Source organism: Astatotilapia calliptera, chromosome 11, assembly GCF_964374335.1.
Source record: "Astatotilapia calliptera chromosome 11, fAstCal68.1, whole genome shotgun sequence".
Taxonomy (NCBI): Eukaryota; Metazoa; Chordata; class Actinopteri; order Cichliformes; family Cichlidae; genus Astatotilapia; species Astatotilapia calliptera.
The window spans coordinates 17649699-17666902 of record NC_137432.1 but is presented as its reverse complement, the minus strand read 5'-3'; the positions used below and the strand labels follow the sequence as shown (position 1 = coordinate 17666902).

Genomic DNA, 17204 nt, shown 5'->3' with positions numbered 1-17204 from the left:
CAATCAGAATTTCAAGTTAATTTTAGAGTTTGCATGATATCATCCTCTTCCTCCTTATCTCAAGCCTCGTCTCCGAAACTGTAATGTGCATAAATATACTTATTTATTCCCAATATTGTTGCAGTTAGTTATTGTCAGCTACATTAGATGACCTTCCTGTCTCTGTACACCAGACAAGAGCCGGCTAAACAACAACAACAGCTGTTTATAAGCTCACATTAAACCAGCTAATGTTAAGGTTCAAGAGAATCCCACATTCCTGCTGATTTGATTACATTCTTACATAGTATGAGAGCTAATTTGCTAAGTGTCAGAGTCCAACAATATTTCTTGTGTTAACAGTAGGCTAAGAGGCTAAGAGTAGCTAACAGCGCGAAAAACAGTAGCGCTTGCCGACTGCTCAGCATATGTTCAATAACGCACCTCAGTATGGCTGTCATCATTTAGAAGTGAGCTTCTCTGACTCAGTGAGCTGTATATTAGAGTCCGTCCACAACGTTTTACAGCCCCTTACAAAGTAAATCAGGGGTGGGGAACTCCAGGCCCTGAGGGCCGGTGTCCTGCAGGTTTTAAATCTCACCTTGGGTCAACACACCTGAATCACATGATTAGTTTGTTACCAGACCTCTGGAGAACTTCAAGACATGTTGAGGATGTCATTTAGCCATTTAAATCAGCTGTGTTGGATCAAGGACACGTCTAAAACCTGCATTACACCGGCCCTTGAGGCCTGGAGTTCCCCCACTCCTGGAGTAAATAAAGGTGGAGGTTTCTCGCCCGGCATTGACAGCTGAGGTAAACAGTGGACTTTAACACATGGGGAAAAACTCCAGAGCGAATCTGGTTCAAACATAGCAGAAACACGCCGGCTGGCCATGGTTGTTATGGGGTACAGTCTAAATTTCATATTTTTGATCTTTCTGACCTGACTAAAACATGTTTTTCCTACAGCAGCCAAAGTAGCTAGACTTATGTACTTGAATTGGGAGGGGCGAGAAAGCCTCAGTTAATTGATATCTGCAGTCTACTGACATCTAGCATTGAACATTTTAGACACTGTAACTTTAAGACACAAAGTTCTGGAACTGTCTTTAGAAATGTTTGCTGAATGAATCTTTTCTGAGGGGAAAAAACCAACACTGGTCATTATATTGTCACAGTTATGTCTATGACTCTTCGTAAGCTGTTATTAATTTTTTAAAAATGTGTTTAAGCACACAAGTTTCAGTTTATTTCAGAAACGTATGCGCTTAACAGCCTTGAGTACCTTTCCTGACACATTCGGTTGATACCAAAAAGTATATTAAAGCTCAGTAAACAGCTGAATAGGAAAGCTGCTTATTGAGAAACCCTGTCCCTGTTTTTTTTCTTTAGATTATGTTTGCATTTACACAACTGGTTACATTATGTAACTTATGCTTTATAAATTCCTTGATAGGTCTTAATAATTCTTTTACTCTTACCAAAGTGTAGTCAACAATTCAACAGCCTGTATTAGTGTCTGGTTTATTACTAATACAGGGCAACCAGGGCTCGTCCAATCGTCAGGGCAGACGTTCTTGACTGACATACGAGGGCGTAATCTGGCAGCGCGAGGAGGAGGAGGGGCGGGGTCAGAGATTCACCAGAGCAACCGGCAACAGAATGATTGACACCTCAGCTCTCAGGGCAAGATGAAGGGGTGAAAGTCAGGATGGGGGTGGAGGGAGGTGAAGACAGAAACAGAGGAAGTCAGGAGAGATGATGGGGGCATATGAAGCACTAGTGAGGGGAAAAAAAATCTGACGGTTTCTTTTCTTATAAGCACGATTTTGTTGCACATAGTCACCTCTCTCGATTTAAGAAGGTTATTGACAAGATTGTTTATGCAGCGCAGTATGATTCATGTGCTGGAGCATGCAGTATGACACTAAGCGGATTAACGTTAACTTTATGGAATGATTGCATGAACTGAGAAATAGAACATAATTATCAATCACTCATTAATCAAGAAAAATGAAAGGCGTCTTTAACGTTGAGGACATTGCTCTCTCTGTCTGGCCCTCCCTCTCTCTCCTGCTCAGTAGCCCTGCTCTCCTGCTTTCGTTCTGTTGTGTTTAATCAGCCTCTGGTGGACGTAGATATTGATTGAGGGTCAGTAATCTGCTCAGGGTTGGTAGCCTGCCAGGACCAGACAAATATATGTTTGTGTGTGTGTGTGTGTGCTAGTCGGGCATGTATGTTCGCTAAAAGCTGTACCTGATGGGCTATACCCACCTGTACACACACAAGGCAAGTGGAGCCTATTGTACCCTTTTTGTTAGACTGAGTCAAGCCCCTCCTGAGGAGCTCATTCAAAGCCTCTGAAATACACGCAGCATCTTGAGCGTGCCTACTGTGTGTTTATATGAGAGAGAGTGTGTGTATGTTTTCACTGAGGGGCAGCTGCGATAAAGGCAGGGAAGCCAGAGATTGTTATGTTATCACTCTGTTTACATGTGTGTCTTCTGCATAGAAAAAGTGCCACTGTTGTTTTCTCTTGTTGCATGAACTTTCCAAAACTCCAAGGGTATATGTCTTTGATCATGTGTGCATTTGTGCTTGTGTGTGCCAGAATGTTCATTTACTAGAGAAACACATGATTAGTATATTTCAGTGCTTCAGAGAATGATCATGATTCTGCGCGTGTGTGTGTGTGTATGTTGTTGGTGATCACTCTACGACTGCGTGGGGTGAATCAGTGTTCAAAATGCCTCTCTGTGGGCTTATATCCAAGTTCACAAAGGTGTGTGTGTGAGTTTATTTTGGTGTACCTTTGGTTGTGTGTGCGTTTTCCCCTGGGCCGGTCCTCGTGCTATGGTGGACGTTAGCCTGCTAGCTGCCTCCATTCATCAGCTTTATTCACACAACAACAACAAAGCATTGCTGCTCCCCAGATGCAGCCCCCAAAACACACACATATGAAAGCACACACACACACACAAACACACAGACACACACAAACAAGTCCTGCCTACCACAACTACCACCACCCACTGCCACCACCTCGTAACCATTTTTTCCATTGTGTGTTCTTCTCCCCCTCATTCTCTCCCTCTCTCTCTTCATCATGATAACAACAACCGAGTTGAAGCCTCTTGAAAAACTCACTTTGAATATCAGATTGGCTTTGTGTGTGTGGGCAGGGGATGTTTGGGAAGCTGCTGACATTTTTGGTGAGACAGCTTGCGCGCTACCTTTTGGCACTACCTTTATGGTTTGTGCTCCTGTGAGAATGTGTTTGCATGAAGATGCAAGACTGAAGCTTCACTTAAAGCTATCAAGGGAATGTGTCTGTGTAGTGTGTGGGGCCATTAGGACTCATGGGAGCTGCCAAGATGGTTCTCGTGCCTCACGTTGGTGGGATTTCTGCACAGCAGTGTGTGGATTTGTGTGCGTGTGGGTGGATTGTGTGGTTTGAAGTGAAAGGATGAAAGACCTGTCTATGTGACTCGTCCATGAACTCCCCGGGCTTCTTATGGGCACTTTGAACGTACATATGGTTTCTGAAAGTATCACTGGATGTGCACATGTTTCCTCACAAGTTAACATAACCCAGCGACTGAAGTAAACATTTCCATTAATGCACATGTAGCAAAAATTCAGAGGGTAATATATTCATATACAGTACAGTAATAATAATAATGCACAGTGAAGTTTTGACCATTCATCCATCCAGTAGGACCAGTGTTTCCCAACCTTTCGGAGCCACGGAACATATTTCACATTAGAAAAATCACACGGCACACCACCAAACAAAAAACTCACAAAAAGCATATTGATAATTTTTCCCTGCACATCAGGTATAGTAGAATTGGCTCGGTTTCTCCCCATTATACCTTTTGTGCTTTCTTCTGACCACTTCTCATGCTAGGGCCTTCACCTGGGTGGGAATTTTCTCCAGGACCCAGGTCAGATTGACTACTTTTTCTTTTCAAATATTTATCTGTTGCTATTACGTGCTGCATTGTCTCACAGCATGACTATTCTGTAATTTCTTCTTCGTCTTCTTCTGTTTTTAATGGCAGTTGGCAACCCATTTAATTAGAGCAGGTAGTTGTACTGCCCTCTAGTGGAAGAGAATGTAATTGTTCTGCACGTTACTCACGCCGATCGCTTAGAGTACTAACCAGGTGAAACCAGATCATCATCCACGGCACACCTGACCATTTCTCAAGGCACACCTATGTGCCGCGGCACAGTGGATTGCAGTGGACAAGAATCTAACACTGTCTCTATTATTTTTTTTACCTGCAGTGTTAAGAGCCTGTTGCACACTGACTGTTTTTTGCAGTGAACAAAAACAGAAAGCAGTTGATATCTGATTTATGCCATTGTTACAGTATATTTACTGTGTCCGCTAGTAAATATACTGACCAAGGCTCTGTGAGGATATCAGCGTGCCACCAAGTAGACTTGGAAAAAAGTAGAAAAAAGGAAATTATACTTTTTTTGTGATGCTAACATTTTAATAATATTGTGTATATATGTGTCTGTGTGTGTATAGTTTGCACAGGGTGAGTACACTGATGCGACTGACCTGAATTTGATGCCGGTTTGGAGGAACAACGTTACTGGACATGGAGTCGTGGTCAGCATCATTGATGATGGTGAGTCTAACTTTACTGCAACAAACATGTTCACACACGTTATAAATAAAATATATAAAATCTGCATTTGCTGGCAGTCAACATCTAAAATCTAAGGCACTTTTTCTTTTGCAGTATTTACCCTCTTAACGCTTTTATCTCAGTTGAGTATGCATTGCCTTTGCTTTACACAATTATACCAGAAACAAACTTACATTTTTGAAAAAATATATTTCAATTAGAAACTTGCATAATGCAACAATTCTGTGCAATACTTCGACAAGATGTGTGCAGTGTGCACTAAAAAAAACAAAAAAACAAAAGATGTTAAATCGGCAAAAGCTTGTCAGGTTTGGTGTGACAAAGCTCAGCTCTGGCTCTGAGCGGAGAGGGTGAATGATTTATGTTAGTGCCCTCCTCCCCCAAGCCGCTACCACCACTACCACCGCCCTACCACCGTCATCTTCGTCTCAGTCATGCCACAATGAGAATTCATTTCTCTCTGATTGCTTGGATATCTGGCAACAAGGGAAATGAGAGAGCGGCATCTTATGGGCTCATTCATCAAGAACTAATTGAAGCCTCACTAGTCTCAAGTGCTGATAGAGCTGGAGTAGTTGTGTGTGCTGTTTTGTATGTGTGTGTTGAAGTCTTCACCTTTTTTTTTCTTCTTCTTTTTTGCATTCAAGTGCCTCTGACTCTGCCCTCTGTGTGTGAAAGTGACTGGGTTTTAAGAAACAATATATCTGTGTGTGTTGATTCGCTGGTATGCATGCATGCATGCATGCAGGAGTGTCAGTTTTTGACTTCAGTGTCTGGTTTCAGGAGAAAAAAAGCTTGTGTTGTGGTTAGCCTCTTTGGATAGAAGGCCTTCTCTCTCTTCTGCATCCTTCTGCATACAGACTGTGTCTGTGTGTGTATGTTTGGGTATGGGTGGCACGAGGTGGAGGGTGGCTACAGAATGAGCAAGAAAGCGAGAGAGAAGGAGAAAGAAATTAAATAGAGGAAGGATATAGAGGGAAATGTCAAGAGAAAGCAAGAGCAAAAAGGATTCAGAGTGGGGCGAGTGTGTGTGTGTGTGTGTGTGTGTGTGTGTGTGTGTGTGTGTGTGTGTGTGTGTGTGTGTGTGTGTGTGTGTGAGACAGAGAGTATTAGACCTGCACCACTGAATCTCCTCTCCTCTGAGGCTATTGTACTCTGCTCCACCTCTCTGTATTGATTCCACTGGGCAAGAGCCCCGCTCCTTTTCCTTTCTCCCTCCCACCCTCTCTCTCTCTTCCTTCTTTCTTTTTTCCTCTTTTCCTCTTCCCTTTCCCCTCTTTGTTAACTAGGAGGTGACTTTTTCCTTTGGCCACCTTTTTTTCTTCTTCTTCTTCTACTCCTCCTTTTCCTCATCTCTCTTTCTTTCCCTCCCTTTTGGACATTTTGCCTCTCACAGCTAAAGGATCATGTACACGCTCACCTTTAGCCACCTTTCAATCGATGTCATTGATTTTAATATCACAATGAAATAAATTATTTTCTTTGAGTGAAAGCACCCTACCACCCCCTCCTCCACTGTGCTCCTCCTCCATAGCCATCCTTCAGTTCAGTCCTTCTGTTTTAGATGTAATTGGCAATCTGAGACTTGTTTTCTAAAACTGTTGAATCACATTCATAGTGCCACCTTCATTCATATGCTTCCCTTTGTTTGCATGGACTATACCCTTTACTGTTCTCTGTGCATGGCAGCATTAGTTATAGTTTCATCAACTTGCTTTTATAGCTTCATGAACAGTGGGTGATCGTTGAAAAGCTATAAAATAATAAAGACCCTTATTTCTCAACTTTGTGTATGCACACCTTTGAGTGCAACACATTGAATCTGTGAAGATGCAAAGTGACCTACAAGGTTGTGACTGTATTGTACAATGCAGGATTGTGAACCTATGTAACATTTACCTATTATTAATTTCAAAGTACTTAACTGATGCTGAGAAGAGAGGTTGTGCTCATCAGCTAATGCTTACACTGCCTCACGTGGTTAGCAAGAAGCATCCGTTATTCATGGTGGAATTAGTTAAACAGCCTTGAATCAAATACTACTTACAGATGAGGAGAGAACTATTAGCTCCCCCTATGAAACTTAAAAAAATATATATATATATGTATATTTCCCAAGTGCTGTTAGACAGAGCAAGGAATTCTTTACACACCTTTCCAAACATCCTAAGTTTATTTTTCTTTGAAAACCCTTCTTTCAGATTTGAATGGTCTTCTGTCATAAACTTTGATCTTCAGTTCAACTAACAGATTTTCATTGGGATTCAAGTCAGGGGTTTGAGGAGGTCAGTCAATAATTTTCACTTGGTCCTCTGGAGGTAGTTCTTTACCAGAAGTGACATATGTTAAGTCTTCAAACATCTGTCATGTTGGAAGACAAAGCGACCATCCAGACTCAGTTTTCTTTTCAAATCTTCATGCATCCTTGTTGGTGGTTCCTTCCACCCTGATGAGATTCCCAGTTCCAGGAGCATCCCTACAGCATAATACACCCACCACCATGTTTCACTGTGAACAATGTTCTTTGAGTTGTGTGTCTCTTCCTTCTTTCTCCAAATAAAAGCAACATGTCTGGTTTGTGTCCAAAGAGCACTAGTTTTGTCTCATCCGACCAAAGGACGCACTTCCAGTAAGCATAATCCTTCTCCAGGTTGCCCTTAGCGTACTTCAGTCTTGGCTGTTGTTCTGGGGTCTTTAGACACATCTCTCACTAGTTTGCTTTACAGAGTCTTTGAAGTATTTTGCTTCCGTACTGTGTGGCTTTTTCTGAATTTCTTGATGATACATCTCACTCCAGTTCTTGAAACTTGGAAATGCTGTGATAACTTTGTATATCCATCTCCTGCTTTGTGAGCATCAACAATTCTTTTCCTCTAAACGAATGTCTTCTGTTTTCAGCATTTTTATTCTGTGTATAAATTGGAAGATATCCCTCAGTTTTAACTTGATTTCACAAGCTTTGAGTATAACAGAGTAAAAGAACATCATTGCACAGCAGTGGTTTGTGTCAGAGCTCAACAAAAAGGTCCGTTTCTCGAGGGGCTAATAACACTGACTGTGGTAGTTGTTTTTTTTTATTTGTTTTTTTGCTGAAATAATTCTGTTCTTTCGTGCAAATAGAAAGAATTCATGCTTTCTAAAGAAAACTAATATTTTTAGAAATGCTATGTTGAAAATCACTTGCTCTGGGAAAATTTTGTTGGAAAACTGTGCCACATGTTTAACACCAATCCCAGTTACTTTAGGTACAGTAGTGCTGGATACCATGCAGTAGTGATATGCCAATCAAAAGGTAGTCAAATTCTAAATCCTACTATGACTTAATGCTTATTTGACTCTAAATGAGACCACCATTCACAGCAGGAATATGATGCTTTATTGAAGAAGAGTTGAAAATAGCAATCAATATCATAAACTCATTAGAAAAATATTTCCCAACCTAATAAATCATATGAGAAGAAGAGTCATTTTCTCATCAACATTTAATGTAGTTATTTTTGTCCCCAAACAAGTTCTGAAGAGATTGGATAAAACAGTTTGTTTTCTCTGGTTTTAATACAAAAAAACCCAAAACTGTTTTGAAAGTTTTGATATTATACAACGGATCTTAAAAAAACAACTATCAAACTACCATACTGTGAGCAGTTTAACATCAGCATGAGACAACTTTTCATTCTACAGAGATCAACATTTTAGACCCGTTGTTTGCCATGTTGTTCATGTTTATCACTTCCTTACTACATGTGTCTACAACAGTACTCTACATTAAAGCTACTGGAAACTTCAGATGGATGAGTTGACCATATGTACATAAACATACAGGTTGTACATGCACAACAGTGTAAAATAGGTGGGATATTTTTCCTTTTTTATAGACTAAAGGTGTAAGTATACATCTCTGGTAAACACTAGCTATCTGGTTTGTATGGACATGTCCTCAAAGTTCACATAAACAGGGCTTTATAGTTTGAGAAATGAGGCTCTTGGACACTTTTATAGCAGGAATAAAAGACAGCTGTCACAGAGTGTGCACTTCAACATAAGCAGCGCTCATTAGCCTGTCATCAACGCATTATGACCGGTGAGTGGGATAAGGATGAAGATTCATCAGAGAAATTACATCCACCCCCCACCCACCTTGTCCCGCCACTCTACTACAATGTCCCTGTCACCCAGCTATCAACGCTGGCCTCTGTCCCCCGTGGCCAAGGAGTCCAAAAGCAGACTCCTATCGATCGGTGCTTACGCCATTGTCATTACATGTCATTGGTACACAAGGAGACACAGGACACAAGTTAGACTAGGAGATGGAGATAGAGCAATGAATGAATGGGGGAAGAAAGAAAACAACGAGAATTTAGAAAAAGAAGACTGAATATAGGACTGTTTCTTGCCACATTGATGTGTGAAGAGCATAGAAAGAAAAGAAAACCTTTTGAGTATACTTTCTTCTTCTGTAAACATTAATTTGAGCATAACTGCCCTCTGGAGCGGATGGAGACGTTGTGTGATTTCTTCTTCTTTTTCATGTTTTCAGAAGAAACTGCTGTAAGATAAAGGTAGAAATTTATAGTTCCACCGCAAAAAATTGTACCCCGAGGAGTTAATGCAAGCTTCATATAGATGCAGAGCTTTAATTATGTTGTCATTCTGTATGTATTTATCAGGTGATGTAGGAGGTGTGATAAAAGATTTTATGGCTGATTATGAAGGCTTACGTAGCCATTCTAAGAGGCAGGGCTGTGTTTTGTGTCTGATTGACATTGTAAAGTCACACAGTGTGAGTACTATTGAATTGCTGTCTGTTCATGTTATATATTACTCAAAGGTACAACAAGTACTTTTTGAGGTCACTTAAAGGACTGGATGTTAGTTTTTGACTATAGTAGTAGAAATGGACATCGCTGTTCCACATAATCAGTTTTTATTTATGTGGCTGGAGACTTCAAAAAAACTTTCACTAAATGTGGCTAACAGCAGCTAACAGCAGCAAAAACAGCAGCTAACTGATAGAAAAGTTTGGGATATCCTCAACAATTAACCTTACAAACAGCAGACTAACAGCCTACACTCACTACAGATGAGCGGCGGCCACAGTAGTTTCAAATCAAATCAAATCAAAATTTATTTATATAGAACATATTAAAACAACAGTGTTGACCACAGTGCTTCACAGTCAATAAAAACATGAGACAGTTAAAACAAACAATAAAAGAGGACAACAAACAATAGGTAACAACGCAACAAGCTAAAACAGCCAACTAGACAGAATCAAAAGCCAAAGTAAAAAAATACGTTTTAAGACGTCATTTAAAAGACTGGATAGACTCGGCAGTGCGAATATGAACTGGGAGGTTATTCCAGAGTCTGGGTGCCACGGATGCAAAGGCCCGGTCGCCTCTCGACTTCATTCGAGTCCTAGGTTGTGCTAGGAGCCTGTGGTTGGACGATCTAAGTGCTCTGTTGGGATTGTATGAATGGAGTAAATCAGAAAGATAACTGGGCGCTAAATTATTCAAAATATTAAAAGTGAACAAAAGAATTTTAAAATCTATACGATATTTAACAGGGAGCCAATGTAATTTGGCTAAAATTGGAGTTATGTGTTCATGAATTCTCGTACCTGTTAAAAGACGCGCAGCTGCATTTTGAATTAACTGGAGCCGGCAAAGAGAGGAGTGTTGGAGGCCCGAGTAGAGGGAGTTACAGTAGTCCAATCTGGATGTAATAAATGCGTGGATAAGTTTGGCCTACAGTGGCCAATGTAGCGAAGATCACGTGCTTGGATCGGGAAAGGTAACAAAGCAGAATTCAGTTGACTGCAATCTGCAATCTACTGACATACAGTAGGTCACTGAACTGTGCAATTGAATATGCTTTGAATTTTGTGTGCTGTAGACCATTTTTCATAATCTAAAATATAAATAGGGCTTTTGCCATAGTTTTGGTGGGCCTTAAAACCTTTCCTTAGACACCTTTATACATGTAAAAAGGAATATTCAGAACTATAAAGACTTAATAGTAAAAGTCAAAAACATCCAGTTTAATGCTATGAGCTAACATTGTTATCTTTAGTTACTTAGCTACTATAAAGCCACAAATGTTACAATAAATATGATCAAAGTTAACTATATCTCAGAGCGCTGCTGTCAGTATAAGCCTGTGCTGTACAGTATGTGTTATAGCAGTAGGATAGTGTGTTACAAAAGTGCTATGTTAAGCTCTCCTCCTAACCACCATCACCCCACCAAGTCCATCACTGGGCCGTTCCTAGCTGCCAGACTTAACAGGTTCTGTTAAACAAATATTATACGAGTATTCTTTTTACATGAGATTGATAATACTTGGTGATCAACAGGTCTGTATGTGGTAAATTCATCACATATCAAGTTTGTACTTTTGCCATATTTCCAACATATTTCTTAGTATTTGCATGTATTTGTTACAGTGTAAATGAACCTAACATAATTGCCCTATTCACTGTGTGCCAGCTATTACAGATGCACCCAGTGCCGTGTACAAGATAATTATCTTAACACTAAGCAACAAAGTCCTCAAAGTATTTAAACAAAGCAGTTGCCAAGCAACACAGAACTACCTGTGCGAGCATATTTATTTTAAAATTAATATATATTAATATATATTAAGCTTTGAACAGCTGTGACTACGCTGTTGAAAGGTATAATTAACTGTCTTTTTACAGGTTGTTTTTTTTTTCTTTAGGGTAAACGTCTCCCTGATGAGCTGTTCTTCAGCCCATGTTTTCAACACAGAGGGCCAAAGATTGTGCTCTATAATAAGGAAAACTTCAATTTTACAATTTGTGTCTCAGTGTCTTTGCATCACTGTCCATAAATACTTGTATGCTTGTGGTCATGCACTCATGCATTAAGGCACACTCCTGGCTTAACTCCAGAGAGTGTCATAAGCCTGTTTGTGCATGTGTGTCTGTAGGGCAGTTTGGTAGAAATGACACTGGCCGGCCATGTAAAAGTGTGTCTGACAGGGGGAGCGACAGAGTCAGCTCTTTTTTTCCTCCCCGCTCGCCCCCCACTGTTCAATCCATCCAGCTGCTGTCACCACAGGGGAGCAGACAATCTATCAAGGCATCGGGATGCATTCTCCTCACCTGCGCCGCGCCTTTAATGAACAGCCAACATGATCCCGGCTGACAAGCAGGAAATGGATGTAATAAAGATTGTTTCTGCATGCTCTTTGCATCCCTGATAAATCACCTCGCTGTGCAACAGATACGGGAGCCACATGGAAATTTGATTTCACACGGCAAGGGGGAGGAAGAAGAGAGCAGTGGGGGGAAAAGAGAACTGCTAGTGGCAGGGTCACTCTATTTTATTCCTCTTTTTCTCCAGCGGAGCAGCAGCGCAAGATGTGTGGGGGTTGAATGGAGGGGCAGTTCTGTTTTCTTTTTTTTCCCTTTAACCATGTTCTTATCCCACAAAAGTTCTGTTAAGCCCCTAACATGCGTCTATTTCTCTAAGTTCATAAACAATATCAGACAATGTGTAGACCTTTACAGAGGTCTCAGTCATCATAACTCGATGTAATGTTATTGTGTGCACTACAAAGGAAATAAGGAAGAAACCTGAAACTAAAACATTTTATTTGTAAAAAAAAAATAAGAACACTAAGTAAAAGTAAAAAAATAAACTACAGTTTTAGTATAATTCAGCTATTATAGTTGATGTATCAGGTGGTATTTCAGACGATAGATATGAGATAGTTGTGATTCCACTGATGAGTATGCATGTGATGATATAGTAATTATGAGGGGTTAAAGTGGGATTTAGCAGGTGGGGGAAACCTTAGATGTAGGTGGCCATGCAGCTGGGACAAAGTTTTAAAATATCAGCTAAATTAACCCATGCTATGAGTTCAGTAGATTTGCTTTCTTTGACGACCTGGCTACTGGCTCTGAGGTTTACTCGTCAGAATTTGACAAGTGCTAAAGAACATCACCAGCTTAAGGTAAAATTCACGATACCTTTCTTTGTAATAATCTGAAACGATGGATGCCACAGTCTACCGTGCACCAATTCAAATACAACGACAAGAGACTTTATTAGGTAAACCCTGTTAGTTGACCAAAATATCTAATCAGCCAATGACATGGCAGCAAGCAGTGCATTTAGGCCTGCAGACAAGGTAGAGACAAACTGCTGAAGTTCAAACTGAGAATCCGAATGAAGAATGAAGGTGATTTAAGTGACTTTTCATCGACATGGTTGTTGATGCCGGGGCTTTATTTCAGAAACTCGTGAAACTGCTGAGATTTTCCCACAAAACCATGTCTAGGGTTTACAGAGAATGGTCCAAAAAGAGAAACTATCCAGTGAGCAGCAGTTCTCTGGGTGAAAATGCCTTGTTGAGTACTTAAGAGGAGAATAGCCAGACTGCTTTGAGCTGATAGGAAGGCAACAGTAACTCAAATAACCACTTGTTGCATCCGTATTGCATGGAATAACATCTCTGAACAAGCAGGATCTTGAACCTTGAAGCAGATGGGTTACAGAAGCTGAAGATCACACCAGGTAACACTCCTGTCCCCTCAGAATAGGAAACCGAGGCTACAGTTCACATGGCTCACTAAAACTGGACAATAAAAGATTGGAAAAACATTGCCTGGCATGATGTATCTCTATTTCTGCTTGAATGGTATTGTAAGAATATGGTGAACTTGAGAACCTGATGTTGGGGGGATATTTTCTTGACACACATTTGGTCTGTTAGCACCACCTGAGCATTGTTTAAAAACTAGAGCCTACCTGAATTTCTTTTGTTGCTGACTGTTTCTATTCCTTTGTGACCACAGTGTAACCACCTTCTGATGGCTGCTTTCAGCAGGATGAAGGGCCATATCAAAGAGCTCAAATCACGTTAAAGTTTATCTTTGAACATGGCAGTGAGTTCACTGTACTCAAACGGCCTCCACAGTCACCAGATCTCAGTCCAGTACAGCCTCTATAGGAAGTGCTAGAAACGGGAGAGTCACATCTTGAGTGTGCAGACGGCAAATCTGTAGCAAGTGCGTGGCACTATTATGTGAGTGCAGACCTCTCTCTGATAGGTGCTTAGATCTGTAAGATTTAAGGAAGTTCTGAAGGGAAAAAAAGAGGTCCAAGATGTAACTAATAAAGTGACAACTTTCCAGGTAATCAAATGCCCCTTCCTGAGCAGTTCTTACCTTTCAAAACAACTGCTCATCTTCCTCACCTGTCCTCTCCTTCTTACATATTGAATGAGTGATTGTTGCACATTTGTTTTACTGTGCGAAATGCAGTTTGTGCCATTCTCTCGCACTGCCTAGATGGTGAAGTAAGGGCACCAGAACGCAATGTTATTCTCTGCGTGCATGAACACCACAGATGAGAAGGAAGAAATGAATAGAATAGCCTAGTCTGTTTTGTTAGCTGTCTCTGTGAACACATATAAAGCACACCACGGCCAGCTGCCATATCCACAGTATATGACTACCAGTTGATATTGCTTCTATATGGTTTGAGAGCAGATTTAACTGGAGATGCGACCAGTTATATTAAATTAAACTCATCAGATATTTGATAAAATATAGATGATCAAAGGGAGCAAATACCAATCTGCAGAAGGGGTTCTAGCAAACATTCACTCACATGCCTTACTGTCCAAAAGTCAGCGTAGCAGCCTTCTAACAGAACAGCATTTGTATTGTAGAGTACAGGGAGTGTGAGAGAAATGAAAGGGGTGAAGAAAAGAAAATAATGATTAGAGCTGGGGAGAAATAATAGTGGGGGAGCAGGCGAAATACATGGGGAATGGAATATAGGAGAATAAAGGGAGAGTGAGATTGAGATAGGGAGAGGATGGAAAGGGGAAAGAGTGAGATAGGGAGTGGGGTGGGGGGGATGTAGATATGGGGGGTGGGTGAGTAATTTATGATTTAATCTAATGCAGTCTGGACCTGCTGTAAGTCACACAGACCTCAGCTGGGAAAGCAAGGGAGGGAGCGATGAAGAAATTGAGAAAGAGACATTAACCTTTCCTTGAAGCGAGTGTGGAACTGTTTTATCCGGCCACCAGCGACTCTTGTAAACCTTTTCTCCTCTCCAGCTCCACCTTCTGCGCCCTCTGATTTTACCAACTGCTTCTTTGGACTGAGTTTCCAAAACAGGTTATGTAATCACGATCACCTTTGGTTCCACAAAGTATGAAGCAGAATATACACTTACAGTTGATTCTCTTATTTCACTAAGGTGATATGACATTCTAATGACTGAGACCAATCATCTGATGATGGGTGTTTCTTTTGCACAGGAAGTGATGTCTGCATGTCTTCTAATGTGGTTGTGTTTAAAACTCCAGAGACTGTGATAGAAAAAGTAGAGAAACTCAAACTTCATCAGCGAAAATAAAGCCCAAGGAAAAAGCTGTCAGAAAGCCGCCTACACTGCTCGACTGATGAGTTATTACTGGGAAGCAGGAAAGTAAAGGCCAGAAAGATGCAGAGAAACTCTATTAGAAAATGGGAAATTTAAGGTTTACAGCACTTCACATCAGTATGTCCTCCACAAAGTCCTTCTGTAGCTTAGTATGACGTAACAAAAGTCGATGCAACACAGCCTTCTTTAGGAATCAGTTGTTGCTATAGGCAATGCCGCTGGCATTTTGGGCTGTTTTTTGTACTTCTTAAAAAAACGAAATAAGGTTTTGGTTTGATTTTCTGAGATCACAAATGTGTCACACAGTCACATAAGTTTTTGGGTTGTGAAATAACCTTGAGTCGATCTGATTGGCAGCAAATATCGGTGGATGACTTTAACTGGACTCACAAGGGAGTTTGAGTGAATTATCACAAATAATCAGCATCATCAATAACCAGCTGCTGCCGCTGGCATTGCTGCTGGCACTAGAGAAGAAAAAACATGATTTTGGTTGCAGTATCTTAGGTCATCCACTGTAGTGTATATGTGGTGCAGTGTCCAAGCAAGTAAGGCAGCGATCAGTTTTGTTCACCCTAAGATTTTACCCCCTTATTCATGAACAAAACTCCCTGTTTTTAGAACAAATATTGGTCATAAGTTTGACGTAAGGTGAAATTCAAATTTAAATTGCACAAATTGCACATTTGTGCAATTTGAAATTCTAAACTGTTCCCACTGCACTATGCACCTGCAGCAGCTGACAAATAAAATTGTCTTAACCATAGACTGTATATAAAAGATGGATGCAGCCACTGTGATGTTACCCACTGGTTGTGCACTACATTTTGAAGCCTCAAGATTTACATTTTGGTCAACAAAATGGAGCCACAAGTGGCCTTGTTTAAATAAGAGGTTCTGCACCACACAGCAGACCGTATTATTTGGATCACAACAGCTTATTTATTATTATTGTTTATTTATTTTTGTATAAAGCTGTAAACATGAGCCAGTCTCCAGAGGCAGTTTGAGGAATTGCAGATTTTGGCATTTCTGACTTAGCTTTATTTTTCCAATACACAGGATTCAGTTTAGTCTATTCAGTTTTGCTCCATGGCTAGGCCTTCTAACTTTATTTGAAAGGGAAATAAAAAGCCAATTTTCATTAGTTATGACAAATGACTATAATGACAAAGACTAAGCAGGATATGAGTGTGTTGTATATACCCATCTTTTTATTCCTTCTTTATCTGTACTATATCACTGTCATGTTGCCAGTTGACCTTAGTCTGTGCCACATGACCCCAGGCAAGATGTAGTTTGCACCAATCAGGGCGCTAATGTATAGAGACAGAGGAACATTCACACACAGCCATACCCACCTGAAATTTTGACCTGCCTGGCAATCTAACCTACATGTGTCGGGATTGTGGGAATAAACTACACCACATAGAGAACATGCAGACAGAAAAAAGTGTTCTTCTTACTGTAAACACTGCACAACTGTGTTGTATAAGTTAACTATTAGCTACTGAATTATGCTACTGACTGGCAGATTTTAAGGATATAGTCAATAACAGTATTTAATCTGAAGTGTGATCATTTAACACCAAACAAAATTGGTTTGGAGATGTTGGAAATTAACACCACTAGAGGTTCACCACAGTTTTAAGTGTGTAGTGGTAGGTATATGCAAATGTTAGCGTTTATATAGGCAGGTTTACCTTTTTAAAACGTTGTATTTTTCTCAAACTTTTAGTCATTTGAGTCGTAATGAGCCGTTAATGTAACTGTAATGGCTTTTTACCTTTGCACATGGAATATAGACATAGAATATATAGAATCACACATAGAATCAATAGTGTGAAGCAGCGTGGCGGCTTGCTGTATCTTGCAATCGTTGCTCTTCAAATGCTGAAAACCCCGCGGACTCAGCAAATGACATAACATGTTATCGAGCTGCACCAGCGCCTACTACTGGAGCGCAGCTTTCATGTCTGCATCAATAATCTCTCTCTAGAGAGAGAACCATTTGCCTGGATAAATATTGGTTTTTGCGTTGGCCCCTGTAATGGCACCATGTGCAGGCGGCGGGGCCCATAAGTGACTAAGTGACGTTGTCTGTCACGCCGTTGGCAGGCTG

At 40.6% G+C, this 17204-nt stretch overlaps 1 protein-coding gene across 1 annotated transcript in view; it reads left to right on the top strand.

Annotated features, from left to right (window-relative positions):
- The window catches only part of LOC113031917 (furin-like protease kpc-1), a 211816-nt gene that overhangs the window by 42293 nt on the left and 152319 nt on the right, over positions 1-17204 (top strand). The window contains exon 5 of the mRNA XM_080308280.1: positions 4526-4628. Within this exon, the coding sequence (XP_080164406.1) occupies positions 4526-4628 (103 nt within the window). The remainder of the gene's footprint in view (positions 1-4525; positions 4629-17204) is intronic.